A 16326-nucleotide genomic window follows, 5' to 3' on the forward strand; every position below is an offset into this window, starting at 1 on the left:
AATTTAACAAAATAAGTCGAAAATTTGTAATATTAAGATGTAAGTAAATAAAATTCCCTACTAAAGACTTCGTTCCAGTTCTCCATAAATCTTAATCGTGTTCAAAAAGCAGTCACGTTGGCTTCTTTCTTGATGGCTCCTGTAAATCAGCGCTCCCACCGAAAATAGGTTCATATACTGTCGCGTGACATTTGGCATTAGGTATTGGTATTAGCATATTTGGGGTGATGTGAGTTAGATGCGATGATAAAATAAAAAGAGTTCCACACAATCCTCTTCCATCTTGTAGAACGTGCTTGGCATTTTCGAAATGGGGTCAATTACAGCCTCTTATTTCGGTTCCTAGACCATCAGTGATTGATTGTTTTCTGATAACTTCTACGTTAGCGGATGATAATCTGATTGTGGTTGACGTTGAAACATATATGTAATATTTGGGGGATTTTATAACGATCGTTTGGTTCAAAGTATCGAAATATCTGAGTTTTACAGCATGTATGTTGGGCTTGCAAAAGTCAATCTTTCTCACAAATTTAGGAGTTTGATTTTGAAATGTATACTTTTCACTTGACAAACCTTGGTGTCCTTATTCGTCGATAGATTTGGTCAGCTTTTAATATTTGACCAAAGAATGTTTGCGACACAAGAATCTGCTGCGAGCTGATTAGATTTACTCTTCCTCGCTAGTTCTCTCTCCCTCCACTCGCGAAATCGCGTTGTAATATGATAAGTCTTTGCAGAAATGCTTAGATGCGTGCAGGTTGAAAGGTTATACATCGCTCGAGACAAGATATTATGAACTGTTTATATTCTCTTGCTCGAGAGGATTCAGGTAGCTGTGTCACTGAGTGGATTGAGGAACGGAAAGTAACTCGTATTAAAAGACTTTTCGTGCAGCATACTAACTTACATAAACGAAACATGATGTCTCTTTTTTCTCCCGACCCGCTCTTTCGGTAAAACTCTTCTTGAACAGAAAGAACTGTAGGCATTATTCGGCAGTGCACATTTTAGCCTATTAAATTGAATTCGAGTGTCAACAGGAAAAATATCATTTAACGTCAATTCTACTTTAAGGTTTTAAAACTACTTTTTAGGATAGGTTTCCGAGATCTCACCTCACCAACATAGTGGACGAATGTAGAGCATACACAGGGGAATCAGTTTCGGTTAGTTGCATGTAATCACCGCTCAAAATTTTAAAGGAAAACATACAAAACTACCGTTGTCAAGCAGAATGTATGAGGAAAAAAAGGAAACTCGAGACTTTTTGAACACTGGTTTGTGTGCTTGTTAATACTGAACTCCTGTGAGACAAGTTGATTCTAACGGCCTGAAAGTACGCCACTTACCCACGATGAAATTCGCAAATGTTTGTTCAAACTTTTGGACGCTTTTTACATCCCACCATTCTTTTCTCAGAAAAAAAAAATTATACATCATGTTTATGAGAAGGATATCTGGTTATCAAGTCAAGGGAGTCGGAAAGGAAATTTCTGTCACTTATTGGGATGGACCTCAAAGGTTTCATGTTTATCTCAGTACTGGGCTAATGATCTCCCCCTAATATGAAAGGAAGACCAAATTTGCGCCGCTAACCGTGCCCGAAGCCCACGCGTTAATTACTCATAATACTAAATTTCTCAAAAGTAACAAGATTTTACCAAAGACATTTTTATCAATTTATTATTCATTTTTTCCTAGAGGAAATAGTTTTTTAACAAGGCCAACACATGTTCATCAAATGTGCTCGGTCATTATCTGCTATGCCTGTATAAAACTGCAGAGCGTAATAAAACAGAGACAGGGTAAAACACTGCTACTATCAATCCAAATAACAGGTAATGCAGCTTGTTACAAAGTGTGAGCTCTCAAGATTATCTGAAATCGTACGGACAAATCACATCTAAGGAAAATATCGCCTCTAGATCTACGTATACTTTCCTCTTGGAAAGCAGTCGACGAACGTGTTTATAAGCACTGTCAAGTTCATTGTTTGCTTGTATAGATGCGGAAATATAATATAAAATAAGACAAAAATGTGGGTTTACTGTGTCACTAAAACTTGCAAGCGATGCATTTATGAGCCTGACGCTAAGAAGCAGCTGAACGTGAAGACTAAAGCTCGAAGTGCTTTTCTCAATGAAATTGCCTCAGCAACATAAGGCCTATACTATTTATCTATAATGACGAGAAAATGCTTTCTTAAGGTGAACGGTTTCCCTTGTTATGACCTTTACGGTTTTGGTGGTTTCTTTTCCTCTGCCTGCAGACTGTAACCGTGTTGATTGGACTCCCTCGTCTCTCCCTCATGAGTTTCAAGCCACATTGCCTACACAGTGACCTGCAGTGACGTGTTTTTTTTCTATCATTTCCGCATACCCTTCCTTCCAGGCCTGGAGAGCCAGCAGTCACATTACGTTGGCAATAATCAGGCGACGAATCCTGATAAGTTAGTACCAGCAGCTGCATGTGATTTCTGCGGAAAACCTTTCCCATACTGAGCTGCTGCTGCTGCACATTATTGCTCTTGACGGCAGATTGATATTTGTTTTTCAGTTCTTTTGCAACTTCCTGCCATTTATCGCATTTTTTAGGCACTCTACTCAGACAATTCTTGTAATTCTCCTTGAAAACCTATTTGGATACGAAAACATTGGTCAGAATAATCAGCGGGCATTGTATTAACCATACAAACCATAGCTTAGTGCCAAGGCTGGTTGTCTGGAATATAGATTAACAAGAGTTGTTTATGCCACTCATATTGATAACACAACGCCAAGTTCACGCATTAAATTAGGCAAGTTTCCATGCTAAACAGCATATCCTGTTTGACAACACATTACCCTTTAAGCCAGGTTGGGTCTTCTTGTCGCTCCCAGCATAGAAACAATTTTAGAGTTCATTTGGTAAAATAACCCCAAGGAGAATGCACGTAGAGTACAGTTGGAGGAGACGTGACCTCTTAATCGATTCCTCAAAAATGAGATGGCATTATTGTCTTATGGTTGAAAGAGATAAATGATAGGTATTTGAATAAAAAGTGGCAGCAAAATTGATAGATAAGTGAGCAAACAAAAAATGAAATATTAGAATAAATAAAATAAGTAAATCTCATTTACCTCTATTCCCACATTTTGATTCTTTTCGTCGATTTCTCTTCGATCGTTGTTCCCTTGTGGTCGAGTTCTTAGGAGGTTCAGCGTCACCTCCGCGGCAAACGTCAGGTTGTTCCCACATCTAGAAGTTCGTTGTGCTTTTTTGTCACAGCTACATTCGGTGATTTTATTTGCAGCACACTGAGAAACGATTTCTTGTAGGATGCCAGCGGTTGTGATTGCATGTAGAAACGCTGTCTCTTTGTTCGCTGCAACAGAAAGAAGTTAGCTGTTTAGAAATATTAGGTCAATAGCTTAAGACATTTGAAAAAAAAGGGAATAATACCACGAGGAAAATCTCTTTATTTTCTAAATCTATCTACAAATCTCAGGTCAATGATTATTTTTATCAACATAATGTTTATCATCATGGTTTTTACCATTATTCTTTATTATTAATTTGATCATAAAAGTAGAATGAGAAGGATCCTGAGATGGAAGCTTGAATAAGAAGCTCGAATATCCGCAATGTACTTAGTCCTGCTTAAAACAGAGTCAAGTTACTTTGTGTATGATGCATGCATGAAATGATTATAAGACCTCTTACCATAAGGCAAAGTTCTTTGAACAAAGTCAGGTAAATTTCCAGTCACGCTTTTGTTATAAAAACTGCAGTCCCAGAGCTCGTCTTTATATAGCCTTTGGCATTCCCCCAGACCCCTGCTCAATCCGGCTCTCATGATTTTCATTCTTTTGGTAGCATCCTGAGTTTAAAGAAAAAAGCCAAGAAGTAAGTAAATACAAAACATCTTCCGGTCGCTATACTTTCAGTTGTAAAGAGGCCAACCCTTAAATGATCTTAGTTTGAAATAGATTAGAGATAATAAACTGAAAGTAACATACCTGTATGGAATTAACGATGGCTGATCCTGGGTCAGCTCTGCCGAATAAAAGGGAAAATGTTGTCTTGACGAGGAAAATGTAGAAAAATAAACTGTGAGGTTAAATATAGAATACATTTAGCTTTCATGAACTAACGAGACTTACGTTCGACCTTCTGTTGTTGTGACCATGTTTAGGAGAGCCAAGGTGACCATGATTGCTGGAAAAATCATCAAAAACTTCATCTCTGACATCACGAAGTTCAGTCGAATACAAATCAGCGAAAATTAGGTTGAGTCTGCAAATAGTATAAAACAATGATAGAAAGCAACACGTTAGCAACACCTCAATTGATCAAATAGCCATAAATAAGAGTTTTACGCGATGTTAGGAAAAAGATACATTGGCATGAGATAAACAAGTCAAGAAACTGCCAAGGATAAATCACCAAACCTATCTTAACAACCTGTCCTCCTATATCGCTTGAAGTTGTCGAAAGCTTCAATATAGCAACGGGAGCCACACAGAGTCCCACTCAGATAACTTACTCTACTGTAACGTCGCTATCCATGCTGTGTTTCGCAAAAAGTGACACTTTTCATGCCGAATAGATTGGTGTACTTTCTATAACTTGATTATTGGGTTTGTGTTTTGTTGAAACTTTACGGGAAACCTTAGACTTCATCTTTGATACACCTCTGTACAAGCAGCAATTAAATGGAATTGTGACCATAATGCTTCCCCTCTGACCAAGAGAAATGCCAAAATGTTCGTCGTTTATCTTATTCTTTTTTGATGCAGTAAGAGAACTAAATTCTGTGTAGTTAAATGCTTTCAACTTTGATACATGACCGTGGGAAAACATGTTTATTTATAGTTTCCTAATGAAAAATTATCAAAGACAGTGAGGCAATCGGGCATTAAACTGAAGTGCACGCGCTATTTTTTAAATTACACATTGGACTTTAATTACGACCTGGCAGCCTAAGTTACCGTTCCTAATCAAAAATGACACCCTAAATGCTGTTGTTGGGGGAAAAATTGGAACGAAAATTCACAATTCAATACTTTGGAGTCGCCTACCTTCAAAAAATGGCGGTATGTGAACAGTGCGTTGTACGAAGCCGTTTTTTCAAGTTACGCAATATAAGAGGATGCGTTTCTGGTGATTGAATACACGGTTTGAAAGCAGTAATCAATGGCAATCAATTAGTAAAAAAAGTTTTGTCAATAAGGTCTCATTTTGATGATTAAATGCATACAATTTTTTTTTACTCTGCACATTGTGAAACTCAAGGATACGTTGGACACCCAGCAGTATTGGAATAATTTTATTATCTGCTTGTAGTTCTGCAATGAAAGTTGAGACGTGACTTCTTCCCAAGTGTTTTGGACTTTGTCCGATAAGACTGTGGCGTATGTCTGAAGAGAGTTTTATTGATTAAGAAGTGTTACTCGATTATAAGAGGGTTCTTCAGGTACATATCAATCCAACGAAAATCGACCTCTAATTTCTCATATCTCTGTCTTTCCAGTCACAAACAGTAAGACGAAGTCATCACACATAAACAGGAAGCGTTTATGTACCCTGAGCAAACCATTTCAGTGCAATGAAATAATGATCTTAAAATAAAAAAATAGCCGAGTTTTTCTCGATCTTGTTAGTGCTCTCGGTTGGAGAAACTAGCTTCAACTATTCATCTTGTTCATTATGGTGTTCAGGATTATTTTTTCTTATTTTTACAGCTATGATGTTTTCATGGTTAGTGCCGAATTAGGACACAAGTGGTAGATAACGACAATTGTCCATCGATTTCTCTTACAGTCTAGCTTTTCCAAAACCTTAATCGTCAAGTTAGGTTAGTTTGGCTTTCAATAAAGTGTCCCATTTCAATTTTTATATCTACGCCCCATGTCGAAGGACAAAACACAATTAGAATTGAAATTAGCTTAAGTGTTGTATTAACGACATCAAAACGAGTTGTTTTTCAGTTCCATTTGACGCCACGGCGATAGTCCAAAGGTCTCCCTAGTCTTAACTGTAATCTCAATAATCCATCTTTCATAGAGAGTGCTGGTATCGGATATTTTCCGGCTAAAAATAAAACTCTTTTGAAAGTGGATATGCTTGCCATAAACACTTCAGAAAAATTGAATTGAATCAAAAGTTGAAAGATAAGCGATTTTAACGATAATTCTATTTAAACTTTCACGCATTAGATTGTGAAAGCACAAATCGTTTTAAATTTGATTTTTTTCTTTAGTCTACCAGAGGAAAGAACACATTGAAACAGACATATCGGCTAAACTTGCAAGTATAAAATTAGTCAGAGAGCTGTTATTTACACTCGTTTTGAAGATCTGAAATCCATACAAATACTCGACTTCGATAATAGTGTCAAGAGCAGTAATTCAGATGTATTACTTTTCTGCAAACAATGTCACAGCTAGCGAAACGGAAAATTTCGGAAGTTGAAGTCTACTGAGCTCTTCGTAAGTAATGTTGGTTTGACTATTTGATTACTAGCACTGAAGAACAAGGCACCTTTACGTGCCATCCTAAAGTCTTTAGAGCTCCTGCATATTCGCGTTGAGACAAGGATGTCTCAAGCATTCTTTAAAAACAATGGCCATAAAAAAATCTGTAAGACGAAAAGTGAATTCCTTAGTTTCGCTCTCGACAGGAGCCCAGGAAGACCGAAAATCATCTTGTTTCTTTTGATACCATACCCATTTTAGGACTATAATGGTCAAAATCTGAACTCTCTCCTAAACTAAAAAGAATCAAGAGCCACACGCTCTTGGGCAGCGCAGAACTATGTACATGGCATATTTTGTATAGTGGCCACCGGCTGATTGTCCGATCACAGCCCTTAATTAACTGTCTGCTTGCACCGAATCAGACTTTCAACTACAAAGACTTATGAAGTTATCGGGAGTTTACTGAAAATCTTTTGACTAAATTCAAATAGTTTTCATCCCAAAGAATTGAGAATGCCAAAAAATGATCGGTAGTACTCGCAAGGATGAAAACAGTCCAACAATAAAACCAAATATCTTACCAATATAGATTGTGTTATGATTGGACTTGCAGACCGGCTGCAGACACAGTTCTCGAGAGCTCTGCTTCTTCGCACGTCTAGCACACCTTGTTTTTGGCGTCAACAGAACACTCATTTAAGTAGCAGCCTGACAATTTGACAAAAAGGGATTTCCTGGGACTTATTTGTCATTTCCCCATTGTGGTTTAGTATCATTCATGACTCAAGAGGATATAAGAGAGTATTTTGTTATTTCTCGTGGACACCACTGACTTTAATGAGCTAAGTTTGAACATCGAAAGCTTCTTTTTAATCAATTCTAATTCGTTCTATTTACGTTAAGCTTTGCATTGACGCAGAAACAACTGTTAATAACAAACACGGAAAAAAAAAGCAGCTCGGAAATCGATAAATTTGCGAAAACATGATTCCCTGTATGTGTGAACAGCAAAAAAAGTGCACGAATAATTTCCCGTATGTGAATCAAACAAAAATGGTACGAAAGGAGAAATGATTGAACTATTTTTATTCTAACTTTTGATATCGTGTTCGTCCGTTTACGCATGGTCTTCCGTGTGGATAATGACATAGAAAGGAATTTCTGCTGAGGCAATTATGGAAAATGCGGATTTCCAAGTCAAAACGTGCGCTCGGGACTCTAAAGGTAATATATGACGTCTAGGAATAGCTATAAACAATGGGAAAGAAGGAAGATCAATGTTATTCAAAAGAGATTAGTTGAGAAATAAGGACCAAAGCCAATCATAGATCACTCTTCTGATCACGTCTCCGAAACGATGTCTACAATAATGAGAAAAACCAAAAACTGAGTAACGACGAAAAAAAGCAAGCAGAAAAAATTTCTGTGTCAGTTTCTGAGGCCACCATAGCAACTCTGAAATAGCTTAGCAAGTCAGAATAAAGTTTATGTAGACCTCCTTGTCGGAGTCGGCTGTGGCCGTACTAACTTGGTCAACTGAAAACCCTTCAAGCTTTCAAACGAAATTCAGAGCCACGCCTAAGAGAGAGAGAGAGAGGGAGAAAGAGAGACAGAAACAAACAACCAAAAAAACATACAGAACCTTGAGCGTAAAGTTGTAATTCAGAGCGAATATGAAAACAGATTACTTAGATCATTGGGTGGCCGAGAGAAAAAGAACGAAAGAATGGTAAACGCTAGAAATTGCATATTCTGCTCCATATTAGAAAGATTGCGTGGTTTTAATCGAAACCAACTTAAAGAGAAAAAAATACTGTTAGCTTATAATTAGTTTATTTAACAAATAAAAAAGCCTTGACTGCGGTCTGTTCTGTTGTAAAGCATGCAGGAAGCGGATGGGGCACGAAGGAAGTTTAAGAGGAAAGACGAAACTTAGTTTCTACTTACTTCTTGACGGACCAGAACACAATAGAGGCTTCTTTATTTGTTTTAAAATAAAGAATCCGTCAAATTCCTCACGCACTTCCTCATATTTTCAAGTCAAAATTTTTGATTTTTTAAGCGTATAAGTGTCGTCAGCATGTTCTTTACTCTCATTTAACATGCTAAAATAAGCCAATCAGAAGCATTTTTTGGATGGAGCAAATGTTAATAATCTGATTGGTTGAATAAGACTACAGCTGTCAAAAATGTCAAACCATCAAACTTCACAATCTGAAATAGTTCACGGATTGGAAAAGTTCGGCAGGTCTAATTCAAAATTTTGCTTCTTTTTTTTAAAGTCGTAATAAAGGATGTAAAATTGAAATTTTCAGGGAAATCGGTTCGAATTTTGGCTCATGAAAACACGCAGGGTTTTTTCAATGTGAAAATTAGAAAACAAACTGATCATGGCGTGTATTGAAATGAACGACGGCCAAATCGACAGGAACATAAAGATTGCTGTGGTAAAAGCGTCCTTAAAACTCGGCTTCAGTGACTGATGACGCCCTCCACTCAACGCATCGTAAAGGATATCAGAGCAAGCTCTTCACTGCGATGACTGGAGGTCGACATGATGACCTAGGATCGTAGTCGCTCTGTTATAAGTTTTTAACAGATATGACAGTTTGGTTATATTTTTCATTATTCCTGTTTTGTTCTGTTTTGTTTTTGAACCCAAAACTAAAATATTTATAATACGCGTGTTTGTTGTGTGTGAGCTGTATTACTTTACGTACTGCAATGACAATCTACTTGAGAGAAAAAAATCTTCAAAACTCGGACAGTCCATTTCAATTCGTTTTCTCTACGATAATATTCGTCTCTGCTCAATAATTTCATCAGTTACGTTGCTTGGCTTGTTTACAAGCCAAGAAGTTTTCTCTTGTTCAAACATTTCGCTTTTAATTAACAAAAGGGCTAGATAGAAGCCTGGAAAATGGTCGGACATTGTGTTAATTGACAGATGGCGTGAGAGTTTCAGCTCAGCTCTGTGTTTTGCACTATGATAAAAAACACTCTTTCAACCAGCAACTGCGCTCGTTTTTATCCGCAAATTATTACAAAGAAATTTATAAACAGTTGCAACGAATGGATTAATTTGATCGCAAAATCTTTGATCCAACAGGGATAAAAGTCTTCTCCGTCAAGTCGAAGCTAGAATACGTTTTACAGCATCAATGAAGGAAACACACTCTCTCATAGACTCCTCATTTAAATAATCGACGACGCAGAATAGGTTTAGATATTGTGAGAACACTGATGTGTGTCTTGCAGGCACGACGGACGGACCTAAAAAGAACGTGATTTTAAACACGCTGAATAATTTGTGAACAAATTTTAGGGCGCGACCTTTTCATCGCCTACAGCACTAAAGAGTCCATGTCAAAATTCAATCAATTTATTGGCAACTGTCTGTATGCCGTCTAGCACGGATTCAACTTGGTTGAGGTAGTTTTACCTATTTACTTGGTTTAAACTCTTTGACTCTATATGTCACTTGTATGTAAATAACCTCAAGCATCTATAATTAAAGGTATGCTTTTGTCAGCTTCCTGTGACTATCATTTCCTATGCAAACATACAGATCGCCATAAACTTGTTTATCAAGTTTTAACTACGTCAAGAAATGCACAAATTGTCCGAACTTGTTTTATTTTTAACTCGTGCACTGAAATAATCGCATTCTTCTAAGCCAATTGTCGACAATGGTTAATAGGCACACCGTCAGCCATGTTATTTATATTTTACCTAAATACCATGGCTCCTCGGGAAAAAAATTCCAGAACATAAAATATGTATCTACATTACATTTTTAAAATTTCTGATATCACTCTAAATGGAATCTTCGAAAAGTTAAAATTTTCCGCATCTTATTAGAAGATACTGGTTATAGGAAACATTCTCCCAGTTCCACTTAAGAGGAAATCTACGCTCAGCTCTGGCAAATTAAATTTGCAGGGAAGGTGCAAAGAGCATAGGGTAGCGATTGAATGTTTCATTGCATCACCTTTTATTAACCCAAGCCTGACTGATCAAATTTTAGAACTCAACGTTGAAATGAAAACTGAAGGGAATGCTGCAGGTGATTATTATGCTACTGCCATCGGTGAGATTTTTATTCATTCTTGTGCGAAGAATTCTGAATACATGCTTGTGCTTTTTCATCAACCTTAAATTTCTTGATATATTTTGAAAAATATTTCCGCACTTAGCTAATCATAAATGGTTTCTTAACCCAAACACGTCGCCTTGGATGAAAGAAACAAAAAAAAGCAAAAAACAAAAAAAATTCTTAAAAACGGAAATCATTTTACTATATGTTTTCCTTTTGATCAATATTTCAGCAATCTTACCAGACTGCTCGTGGATAAAGCACGTTTACATGAAAGGTCAAGGCTAGGACAGAGAAAAGAAAATAAAGAGACAAAAATAAAACAGAGATAAACGTATAAATGCGTTAACGCGCCTGGAACAGCTGTACAGGATTTACAAATACATGTTATAATATGAATGATTTTTACAGTAAGTAAACGTTCAAAGTTTAAGCCAGGACTAGGAAAAGAAAGAGACAAAAATAAAACGGCGATAAACGTGTCAAATGCGTTTACGTAATATTGATCTGCCCGTGACAGCTGTACAAGATTAAAAAATACACGACGTAGTATCAATAATGATATTTAACTAATCTGAGTTGATAACGTAAATTGGCCATCGTAAAGTGATTCAAAGCTCACGTTTCGAGCGTTAACCCTTCGTCAGAACGAATGGGGTAACGAGACGAAGGGCTAACGCTCGAAACGTCAGCTTTGAAAACCTTTACGGTGGCCAATTTACGTTATCAAGTTGGACTCAGTTGATAATACTGAATTACCCTGTTATACTCTTCCACCGACACATTACCACAATTTCTTTAGAAACTTACCCCCTATATTTAAAAAAAAAAATCTGCGGAGTAAAGCCTATAGTTTTTTTATCTGAGTCCTCTCCTTGAGAAAAAATACCAGTACATAAATATCCAAATCCAATAATCTTTGGATTTGGATATTTCAGGAATAAGCGCCTACGTTGCAAGCAGACCTATAATACACGAATTTTTATATCACAATTAGTAAAGTTCACATCGGCAAAACAGGTGAACAAAAATTCATATTTAGACTGAATCTGGAACCAAATAACAACTTGGCTGATCTCAGTCAAAAACTGCAAACGTTATAAAACTTTCTTCAGATTTTTCTGACTTCTGTAATATAAAGAAAACAACGACAACAACAACAAAAAAAACGCGAACTACTTTCTTATTTGCCGAATTAATATCAGTGGGTACATTCATCATAACTGCAAATAGGAACACCTTCAAGGCCACACGGCTCTAGCAGAGCCTAATACTACGTAACGTGGAGAAAGTTTCAGCCATTCATTTACTCAATTTGATGTTATTGAAGGCCAGTTTTAAGTAAAGAATCTGTAAATTTGAATACTATTTGACTGCCAGAAATCCGGTTCCTAAGGGCTTTTCTGAAGATTGGACTGACTTTTGTCATAAATACTTTATGTGGATTGATTTGTTTTTGCATGAAAGAATGCTGAGTAAGCGAACGAAAGAACGACATTTCGCCCAATGGAGGCCTGGAAAAATATTCTAGTTAACCTCTCTGTCAGTTTTGCTTCTTGAATAGCCATAAATTTATCTTTCAGGTAGTCGAGGAATTTTATTTGTATTTTTGGAAACTCGTCAAGATTCCCTGGGAGTCAAGCTGTTAACTGCTTGACAATACAATTGTCCTCAGTTAAGAAACTTATATTCCCTGAGCTGGTTAGATCGTCGTTTGAAGGAATTAGATCATTAAGGGCTTGATCGAGGCCGATAATTGAATCAATCCAAATAGTGTAAAGTGTTTATGCCAAATTCAGGAGCATGCACGTATGAGAAACCACCTATTTTGGGGCACAGGGCTACCCGTAAGAGCTACTTATAAAGATGGAAAGATACAGAATAAGTCTAGAACTATGTTAAAATGTATACCTGCTTGTTATTTCAATTCTGTTCACGATTATCAAATCAATATAATCTTTCTATATGCTGAACATTTCCAAATATACGATGAAAGCTAAATTCATTCTCGATGTGGAGTTTCACCTTCATCAGTCTGTGCAGGACTCATATATAGGCACTTTAACTGAGATGGTTCCTACTACACACTTACTAATGTATTTTAGTTGCGGGGGTAAACAACCCAAGTTGAAAGTTGAAGAAATAAAATGGAAGCTACAAGGCCAAACAGGGTTTGCAGTTCTTCGCTATAAACTGTTTAAACTCTTTAAAAGCTGATCACCAACGGTATGGGCGAGGCCCACAAACTAGATCGACATTACAGGTACACTAAGCAAGCTTTTAGTGACAATTTGTTTTTTTTTATCTTATTTCTTTTTTGACTTAATGTTTAGCGACCATAAGAAGCCGGGCGGTGATTCTCTGCGAGAGGTCTCTGCGAGAGAGCTCTATATCCTCGTCCGTGCTGCTGTACTAAATTCATCTTTGCCGGTTGATGACAAATTTCCAGAAACGTTCTTTTTGTCACAAGAAGTATATTGTCTAGATGACTTGCTCTCTTCGAATGAGATCAAATAACCTGTGGGATAGAAAAAGATGTTTGAGAAAAAAACAATTCCAAAAGTTTATCCCAGGTAGGGATTTCTTACATCATGTATGGATTACATCAAAGGTCGAAGAATTGTACAGTACCTTAAGAAACAAAACGTTAAAAACTACAATTATGAAAAGTGCACATTAGGATGGATTTTTCTCAAAAATGAAGTTTATATATGAATATTGCTAGTAACGCAAGTTGTGGGAAAAGTGCCAGCTCCAAATATTTTACAAGCTGTTTGGACACTGATTGACTCAGCCAATATCACCAATAACGGTCGCGGACCGACGTAATCGGATTTGACAAAAGGGAACGCAATCCCGCCCTCTGACGCGGTTACCCAGCCTACTAAGGTACTTTTGCAGGGAACTCTCCCTTCGTCACACATTCTTGCCTTTTTCGTCATTATGTTTAATTTAATATGGTTACAAACCAGTTGTAACATTTTTAAGGATGCAAGCCTAAGTTGGACCCGCAGTCTGCCATATCTCGTCTTCGTTAAACCTTCTAAAAATACGACGAGTTCTACACCACGGTCCTCTCTTTGAGAGGAGGAATCTTTGACAGTAACTCTGAATCTCCTTAAGTTCTTTTTGAGAATTGTTTGCATGGATTTTAAATAGTATCGTTCACACTCTTCTCAATTTCACATCTCCAGGGGGGCGTGCGCTGTTTTAAGTCTCGCTTGGTAGCTTTCCAAAGCGTTTTATTTTTGCTTTGTCTTTTCCGGTTCAGTTGTTTGCACTTAAGATGGTGTTTTTATTTTTACTAGTTCGTAACAAATCAATTCCTGTTTGGCTTTAACAAATCTGAAACCCTTTTTTGTAAAAATGTTACATCGGAAACAATCTCGACTTTAACCCTTCATTGCTAAGCAAACCACAACAAATAAGCAAGTTCAGTCTCTCTGGCCGTCTTAGTTTACATGGTCTTAAAGAGCAAATACGATCAATACAAATACTAGTTAAAGTAAAACACGTTAGAATGCATTGAATGCTCTTGACAACAAGGGCTTCGTTCAACAGCTAAAACCTGTCGGAATAGCTGGTATTTTTTTCGTATCTACGTTTCATCAATCCGGCCCGAAGCCAGAACTGCATACGTAACTTTTTGTGATCCTGATTGGTTAATACGCTTAATGGAAACATTGACCTCGACCGCGAAAGGAACCAGCGTCAATAGCGAGAGACGCAGAATGCTTGAACTTACTGTGGAATTATGGAGATAAGCCAAGGACATTTATACTCCAAAAATTCTTCTTTCTAAAGAGGCAGGGATTCGAAGGAAATATTTTAAAAGAGCTTGCATGGGACTGATAAGAGCTGAAGATGAAACGTAGAGGAAGGGACTGAACGGAACACTTTCTAGGGCACCAGCACATTACAAGTGCATATTTACATCTCTTTTAGGGGAAGATATTACGGTCTGGAGGTACAATCACCTTCGCAATCGCTACCATGCTCTATTTGTAATACCTTGAATACAACTTTAATCATCAGGGGCTTGCCAATCCATATAAGAGGTTAAACATGGTGACAAGGTGAAATATAACCGCATTGTTTCTTTTTATAGATATTTTGTTGTTGTTGTTGTGTTGGCTTGCGAGGTGGTTGAATTTCATTTCCCAGTTTTCCCTTTGCGATTTCTTCTAATCATGCATTGTAGGTTTGAGGCTTTTCTAGCCAAGAAATGGTTATAAGAAAAGCGCTTTGGCATTGAAGGCTGTGAAGTATTGATTCCAGCTATGTAGACAATCATTGACAAAACACGCAAAGCTCAGGAATTTCTGTTACTTAAACTATAGTTCGTTGAGGATACTGGTTAGGAAACCTGATAAATTTATTTCCTATTTGTTTAATATGGGTTTCCTAGATGTAATCGTGCACAACTTTCCACTTTTAATCCACTGCCGTCGAACTGACTGGCCTAGAGTGAAAACTTTCCATGAATTCGTGAAGTTAGAATTTGTAAACACACCAAGAAAAATGTGCATGTACGTGGTAAGGGGGTTCCCAAACTAAACTTGAGCTCCGTTGTTTAAGGCTTATGAACATGAAAAATATCTGTGATAGGGTCACTTGAATTTACTAATGATGTCATTATTTCTGTTTAAAATCCATGTTAGGAACATTTGATTAACTTTCTACAAAAGCTGTTCACTTCTTGGTGCCTGTGCTGACCTCAATTCAGTTATCAGTTCATGGCGTGCAAAATTTGCCTCAAACCTATTTTGCTTAGTGGTTACACTAGACAACAGGGAGTCAACAAACCTTAATATTTAATTCACTGAAAATTCATGACTGAGTTAATAGACTCAAACATCAATTCTTAAATGTAGCTTACAGTACATGCTCTCTATTTCATTATAAAACTCTTGTTCACACGCATCCATGGCATAATCCGAATGTAACATAAAGTACTGCGGAAGGTAAAATGTGATCAACCATCCTGTCTTCTTAAAATGGTTCCATTTGAGCTGTATAAATCAAAACAAGATTTTATAAGATCTCCATTCCTAAAATGTCCTAGCAGTTCAGATAACATATATCAAAACTGAACTCAGTCACTCAGAATTTGGGGAACTTCACCATACGTTACTTAGAAAGGCCAGAATTATTTGGAATTACCCTAGAGCGATGCGGAATTTTTGTCTTCGAAGGCGAAGCTCAATCAGTCCGAGTTCTTATAGGGCCTCATCAGCTTCATCTTCTGCTTCTTCAAGTTGACCATTAACCAAGTAAAGCAATGATTTATTTGAATATTTCTCTCCCTAATACTTGGTTGCACTTGGGCTATGTATGTCTTTTTTCAGATAAAAAGTTTGAATTTCATTTTAAACCAAAAATTGAACTAATGAATGAAAGTAGTGGCTGTAAATCATTCATTCGTGAAGTCCTCCAGTAATGGGCCTTAAATTAACTATTACTCGAGTTACACAAAGCAAATCTAATACTTATTTTAGACATTTCTTAAGTTTTAAGGTAAAATCTCTTACGATAGAAGCTAGGATGAGCACATAGTCATATAAGCGTCGCAATTCAAACGGTGTTCAGTTCTTCTTCAATCCAGTGGAGATGGACCTCTCTGTTATCGAGATCAATATCGTGAAATAAACATTATTTCAGAGTGCTGTTGTCTTGCAAATCTGAACTGTTCGTGTTTTCGAATTCGTTAGAATCGTTATAACCAACTACCATCTTAATGGTAAAAATGCAGATCTATCTTCCATCAGA

At 37.0% G+C, this 16326-nt stretch overlaps 1 protein-coding gene across 2 annotated transcripts; it reads right to left on the reverse strand.

The window, feature by feature from the left end:
• Positions 1–1658: 1658 nt before the first annotated feature.
• LOC113664962 (protein Wnt-8b) lies at positions 1659–10881 on the reverse strand. Of its 2 annotated transcripts, none has more exons than XM_027180594.2 (6): positions 7043–10881; positions 4146–4278; positions 4002–4038; positions 3706–3862; positions 3123–3367; positions 1659–2637 (listed from the first exon to the last, which is right to left on the reverse strand). In XM_027180594.2, exons 2-6 carry the CDS (start codon positions 4232–4234, stop codon positions 2206–2208), a joined length of 960 nt encoding a protein of 319 aa, XP_027036395.2. In that variant the 5' UTR covers positions 4235–4278; positions 7043–10881; the 3' UTR covers positions 1659–2205. The 2 variants fall into 2 exon arrangements, with proteins under 2 accessions (XP_027036395.2, XP_089064303.1); XM_089208177.1 differs by having other exon boundaries at positions 4146–5402; positions 7043–7132.
• Positions 10882–16326: the final 5445 nt, after the last annotated feature.

This window comes from Pocillopora damicornis, chromosome 1, assembly GCF_964200805.1.
Source record: "Pocillopora damicornis chromosome 1, jaPocDami1.2, whole genome shotgun sequence".
In the NCBI taxonomy this organism is placed as follows: domain Eukaryota; kingdom Metazoa; phylum Cnidaria; class Anthozoa; order Scleractinia; family Pocilloporidae; genus Pocillopora; species Pocillopora damicornis.